Source organism: Phytophthora infestans, genomic scaffold, assembly GCF_000142945.1.
Source record: "Phytophthora infestans T30-4 supercont1.38 genomic scaffold, whole genome shotgun sequence".
Classification (NCBI taxonomy): domain Eukaryota; phylum Oomycota; class Peronosporomycetes; order Peronosporales; family Peronosporaceae; genus Phytophthora; species Phytophthora infestans.
In genome coordinates this window covers 1,261,882-1,268,472 of record NW_003303721.1, presented here as the reverse complement: position 1 = coordinate 1,268,472, position 6,591 = coordinate 1,261,882, and the positions used below count along the sequence as shown (strand labels likewise).

The following is a 6,591-nucleotide window of genomic DNA, read 5'->3' as shown; positions in this document are numbered from 1 at the left end:
GACGGAGTTCTCGGAGAATACCAATCAGCTGCTGTTCTAGCGAGACAAGTGCGCAAGTCAACAACGAGAGCCAAGCTCTATGCGAGAGAAGCAAGACGGAATGCTTTTCTCCATATCAATAAATCTAGCATGATTCCAGCGACAGAGGTGCGAGGCCGACGCGTTCACATTTGATGTTTAAACTCGGTTGTACGTGAAGTAGAAGCTGAGCTTAATATGGAGTGAGCCCCAAAAATCATTTTGAAGAAACAAAAATCGTTTTCTCGAAGTTTGAAGAAATTGCTAATCGGTACTATTAGTTGGACCAACTTCTCCTGTCATAGATTAATACCTGCGGTCATCTGATGCAAACCGCTCTTTTTATAAGCTGTCTAGCTTATAGCTTAAGAAATGTACACCTTTTGTGGTGGAATTAAAGCCTTTTGGAGGGTGCTCGAAGTTTCCATAGGTGGGTTGATTGAATGGGGAGAAAAATAAGGTCTTCAATTGCTGCAACTCGACAAGGCGGGCGATGATTTTCTAGTCAACCCTCAGCTCAAGTACTGGGGCAAATAATATTTTATGTGGAGAATCTCAACCTGAAGGCGGAAAACAACGACCGCCAAGTCTCGCTTATTACTACCTCTGGTCCGAAATGATGGATAGTATGCTACAGGAACATTCTACGGGACAACTATGACGACGACGTGCTGGCGAAAATGATTCTTGCGGGGATGAAGGTTCCTGGCACGAAGGACATGGCTCAGCGAGTGGAAGACGAGCTCTTCAAAGGATGGATACTGCACGGGAATACTCCAGACGTCGTCTTTAAGAATCTCAAGCTGAACGAGGCAGGTGAAAAGGCTTTTGCCAGCCCTCTCTGGAGCATGTATACAAAGCACCACAAGGAAGTGTTTCCAGATAGGCAAACTTCGATGATATCAGCATTTGCGAGAAACTACGAAGACGACGCACTGGCAACACTTCTCATTGCAGCGAAGAAAGTGCCACAAACGGAGAAGCTCGCTACAAAGCTACAGGCCGACCAAGATCTTCATGGCCCTCAAGCTTAACGAGGCAACAGATGACGCTCTCACCAGTCCGCTATTCAACACTTGGGCCACGTACTTGGATGAGTTCAACGCCAAATTCCCGGAAGACAAAGTCTCGATGATCGATACGTTGCGGAAGCGCTTTGATGACAAATCGATCGCGGGTATGTTGGTCAAAACAAAGGAGATTCCAACGATGGAAACGCTTACGACCAAGCTGCAGAGTGAGCAGGTCCAGCGTTGGCTGACGAGTAAAAAGACCCCGGCGGATATATTAAAAAAAGCTTGATGATCGGGGGGACGACGTTCTGTCCAGCCCGTTGCTAAATACTTGGGCCAAGTATTTGGAGGAGTTCAACGCCGAGTTCCCAAGATCGAAAGTGTCAATGGTTGACACTTTCCGGGAATTCTTTGGAGACAAAGCTCTCGTGAAGATGCTGATCCCAGCGAAGGAGGTTCAAAGCACCAAGAACATCGCCACCGATTTTGAGAGCTCACTGATCAACACATGGATTATTGCAAAGAAAATCCCAGCAGTCGTACGCAAACAGCTTGGGGCGGATGAAGCGAGCGCGAAGCTACTGACAACCCACACTACCGCGTATCTAATACTACACAGATGATATTTTCCTTGGTTTTACGTCCTTCGAGAATCCATGCAGCGAGTGTCTATCGACGAGGCGCAATGGTCATGGGCTTGCCACCATTCGCGTTGGGTCCAGCAAGGCCCATATCTTCCAAAAACTTGTCCATACGCGCCGACTCCTTCGCCTAGCAGCACGATCAAGCACAACCTCATCAACTCGGCAACCCACGTTACAATATTCTCCAAAAAAGCCTCGTACCTTCAGACCCGCTAGTTTGTCCTGCTGCTCTTCCTGTTTGCGACGTCGTGCCACATCCCTCTGAGCCATGCGGCGCTTCAGATCGTCATCACCTCCACCTCCGCCCATCAAGAAGGCGTCACTTAGATCAAGTCCATCTCGCGTATCTTCCCGGTCTCTCGCGGCTCCGTGCAGTTTGTCTCCAACTTGGCGTCTCTTCTCGATCTGCGCTTCTCTTCCCGTCGCTCTGGGCGCGAGTTCATCCATCACCACGTCTCGGTACTCTCGATCTCTTCTACGCTCCAGCTTGCGACGTTTTCTGTCTCCTTCTCTATCGCCCTCTCCGTTCTCTTTAGCTCGACGTCTAGACCTGCTCCTGTCTCCTTCTTCTTCTTCTCTTCCCCCCTTCGCTTTCTCGTCAGACACCAGCAAGTTCTTCTTCTTTGTGGCTACATCCACCGAATCTTTGGCTGTTGCCAACTCAAACTTCTCCCTGTCTCCCAGTTTAGACACAAAACCCCATTGATGACGCGTCCGCTTCGTCTGCTCCACCACAGCGTCGGGGAGGCCTTGGTAGAACATCTTGGACAGCTTCCCACGGTTCCATTTCTTCGCAAACTCGTCCGTGAACAGCTCCATGGCCTCGTCCGTCGACAGGTCATCGACATATTTGTTCCTATCGTTGCAAAATAATCATCACAAATGAGATCCATTTTTGGTCTCAGTCGCAGAATCGCCGACTCTGCCACGTACCTGGATTGTGCCAGCCACACGCGAAACTGCTTTTGGCACAGAAAATAGTCCTCTTTTGTGATCTTTTTAGCTCCCTTCGGCAGTTTTGACCCATGTCTAGACAAACGTTCTTCGTCTCTACGACTGGATCTGTGGCTTGACGACGTCCTAGCGTGTCGTCTGCGCTCGCTACGGCCCTTGTCACCTGCATGGCGGGAGATCAGAGGTTAGTCAAAAGAAACATCTACAGAACAGAGGATAAAGAGGGTGACAGACGATGATCTCGGCTCATGTTTGGGGTTTCTTGTCACTCAAATGAGGAGTGGCCCATTGATAAGTACACAGTAACCGGTATTGTGAACCTTGACCAACTAGTTTTAGGATGTATCTAAAATTGCGCTGGCATTTATCCTTTGTTGAAATCTGAGTTGCCATTTTACAGATCAGCAACCGTTTTAAATAACAAAGCTCGTGGTTGCAAGTCTAATATCGGTAAGTTATGGTTCACCCTACGTTCTAGCTGCGAGCCTAGAGTATCACTGCCCGTATCTTTCCATATACTTGGTGGTGTAGGTTTTCAGTAGCTTCGCGCCCGCCTCATCCGTCCCCACCAGCTTAGCTACGCCGCTTGGGGGTTTCTTAGCCAGTACCCACTTCGAAAGGAGCGAATCCTGCAAACTCGTCGCCACTTTCTTGGTGCTTTCAACCTCCTTCGCCGCAGCTAGCGTAGTCAGTAACGCTTTGTCGCCGAAAAATTCTCTAAATGTGTCAATCATTGAAACTCGCGATCTTGGGAACTTGGCGTTGAAACTCTCCAGATACGCCGCCCACGTGTTCAGCAATGGCTTCGACAGAACGTTGCCCCCTGCTTTATTAAGTGCGAGTACTGCGAAAGCATCCTCCGGAGAGGTTTTACTCGCCAACCAACGCTCAATCTGGACTGTCTGTAGCTTGGTCGAAAGCGTTTTCATGTCGGGAAGTTCCTTTGCTGTGATGAGTAAACTTTTCAAAGTTTCATCGTCCAGGCTGGTGCGGAACGTGTCCGTCATGGACACTTTCTCATCAGGGAACTTCTTGTTGAACTCATCCAAGTACCTTGTCCAGGTATTGAACAGCGGGCTGGTGAGAATGTCGTCCGCCATGTCGTCAAGCAAGAGCGCCTTGAATATCTTTCCTGGCTGGTCCTTATCATCCAGCCAACGTTGAATTTGGCCAGTTTGTAGCTTCGTTGCCAGCGTGTTCGAAGTCGGGATTTTCTCCGCTGCAATGAGAAGTTTCGCGAGCGCATCTCCATCGTAGCCTTTCGCAAGTGCCGACATCATTGGCGTCGGGAACGACTTGTAATAGTGCTCCAAAAACTTTGTATACAGGCCCCAGAGCGGGCTTTGGATCACGTTTTCTCCCGCCTTGTCGAATTTCAGGTGCTTGAAGACACCGTCGGGTGACGAGCCTGCGGCAATCCATCCCTTGTAGAGCTCGTCCTCAAGTCGTCGGGCCATAAAGCTCGTACTAGGAGCCTTCTTCCCAGCAAGTACCATGTTCCCCAGCACATCGTCGCCATAGTTTTTCCGCAAGATGGTGATAATGGAGACTTGAAGGTCGTTGTGTTCTGGCTTCAAGTTGAGATCTTCCACGTACTTCCCCCAAAGTTTAAACTGTGGACTGCCCAGAAGATCATCCGCTGAATTGTCGAGCTTTAGCAGCTGGAAAACTTTCGCCGGATCTTCGTTTTCACGTAGCCAGCTTTTGAACTGCTCGGCCTGCAGTTTAGCGGCGGCCTTTTCGGTGCTTGGTACTTTCCCTGCAGCTATTAGAATTGGCGTGATGTCTTCGTCGCCGAGCTGGTTCCGCAAAGTCGCCATCACGGTTGTAGCCTCGTCGGGGAAGTCTCTGTTGTAGTTGTCGACGTACTTGGACCAAAATTTGAATCGCGGACTGGCGAGGAGCTGGTTTCCGGCCTTATCGAGGGACAAAACCGTGAGTAGCTCGTCCGGTGACTTGCCATTCTTTAACCAAAACTGGATTTGTTCCATTTCCAATTGTCTCGCAGCGGGAGCCGTTTTCGGGACTTTCTTCGCCGCTTCAATGATGTCCAGCACTCCTCGATCTTTGTAGTGTGTTGTCAGCATGCTGACTAAAGTCACTTGCTGCTTCTTGTTCACTGGCTTGGAATTGTACAGCTTCATGTAGTTAATCCAGATGGAAAGCGTCGGGTCGTCGAGGACTCCGTTGCGGACCTTATCAAGCCGAAGGAACTGAAACATTTGGCTCGGTGTCTTGCTGGCCACCCAATGCTCCATTTGCATTTTGGTGGCAAGTCCACTAGTCTTCGGGACGTTCTTGGCCGACTCGAGAAGCTTTGACAGAATATCGTCAGTGTAGTGTGTCCTCAGTGCGGCGATCATTGCTTCTTCCGGATCCGACTTCACCACACTGGTCGTGTACTGAACCCAGACGTTCCAGTCGGGGTGGTCAAAAAGCTGTTGCTTGCCCTTGTTAATCTTTAATTTAAGAAATACGTAGTCCGGTGACTTCTTCTTTTCGAACCAACTTAAGAGCGGGCCTGGCGTGTTCTTCTTCGTGAACAGACTTGCTATTTTTTCGAAGCCAGGCATTGACTTGAGATTGATTCCCCTGTCCTCGTTGCGCTCGTCAGCGGTGTTCGCAGCCCTCAAGAACCTTCCACGGACGACATGGATTGCAGGTGTAAATCGAATCGAAGCAGGGCCTTTAACAGCGACAATCTGCGAATCGTTGGCTGCGATCGAGCCTGCGAAATAAGCTACAGCTAATGCGAGCACAGCATACCGGCAGCCCATCGTCTTGCGTACAGGTGAACAAAACGTGAAGTGACACGGAACGGATTAACCCCGCCCCCTCCCCCGAGCACTCATATGACAGGCTGTACCTATGCATGCCCAGTGGGCATTCGCGATAAATGAACGATGTGTTTCGTCGAGTCGTTAGAAATGAAAAGAACACCAGCACATAAATGCTCACGAAACTAAGTCCATACTATCCTATTATAACCACCTATTACGTTCCGAGTCACTTGTTCATGCGAAGCAAACCATACTATTAATATATACTGTACTGTACTGTATTTTAAAGGTGTATACAGTTCGACAAGTAATGGGATAGGCAGACTTTTTCTATTGGTTTATGGTAAAGCCACTACCATAATCCAGCAGAAAAGGTACCCAGAGGCCAGTAAAAAAACTTATACTGTCGCCGAAAAATTAGGTTCGCATAACGCACCAGCATTTTCTAACCGTATGATTGGTATCCCTCCGCGACGTCATTACATAAATGTCTACCGCTGTAAAAATAATTTCTCGAGCAGCAGGTATTTAGGTACCGGTATGTTGCTCCTACTGTACCGGTACAGTACTATCACATGTAGCTAATGATGACGTCTATGGGGTAGACACCGCAATCCTATTTAATCCAGTGATACGATCTCCATTCTTCGGAACGGTAGTAATTGGTTAAAAACTGACTCTTGGCACAAAATTCAAAATTGCAAACATTACTTGGCATTGTACGCAAACCTTAATGAATCTAAGCCAGTCGTATCATAAAGATAATGTCTAAAGTGTGATGTGGCAAGACTGGTACATGTACTCCGAGTCCATAGTAATGCCCGATTCTTAAGTTAATTCACCTCCTACAGTATAATACTCATCAATCCGTAAGCTGTGCGACGCCTACAAATATCAGGAAGTCTATTAATAGCCACTATAGTGTCGGTTGCCTTCAGTCACTGGAATAAGGGCAATTCTGACGTGCAGGCGACTGGTCCAGTGGTCTGCAATGACTGTCTGCTCTTATTCCGCCCATCGCCAATTGTCGCGGTCTCCTTCTCTTGTCGGGGTCGTGTATCTTGTGAAAGCCGACGTAGGAACTTAGACGTATTAGATGTGTAAAATATACTTGTATCTTATTTGTTTTTCTTGAGCACTTCTCGTAAAAGAAGGAAATTCACGACTGAGAGCTCTCTCACC

At 48.4% G+C, this 6,591-nt stretch overlaps 2 protein-coding genes across 2 annotated transcripts; both read right to left on the bottom strand.

Moving 5' to 3' along the window:
- Nucleotides 1-1,700: 1,700 nt before the first annotated feature.
- Nucleotides 1,701-2,798, bottom strand: PITG_15153 (uncharacterized protein; the record flags this gene model as incomplete). The annotated part of the gene is made up of 4 exons (XM_002898264.1): nucleotides 1,701-1,802; nucleotides 1,877-2,531; nucleotides 2,609-2,637; nucleotides 2,715-2,798. The coding sequence occupies 4 exons, from the start codon at nucleotides 2,796-2,798 to the stop codon at nucleotides 1,701-1,703; spliced, it is 870 nt and encodes a 289-aa protein (XP_002898310.1).
- A 325-nt stretch (nucleotides 2,799-3,123) lies between these two features.
- Nucleotides 3,124-5,406, bottom strand: PITG_15152 (secreted RxLR effector peptide protein, putative; the record flags this gene model as incomplete). The annotated part of the gene is made up of 1 exon (XM_002898263.1): nucleotides 3,124-5,406. The coding sequence occupies one exon, from the start codon at nucleotides 5,404-5,406 to the stop codon at nucleotides 3,124-3,126; it is 2,283 nt and encodes a 760-aa protein (XP_002898309.1).
- Nucleotides 5,407-6,591: the final 1,185 nt, after the last annotated feature.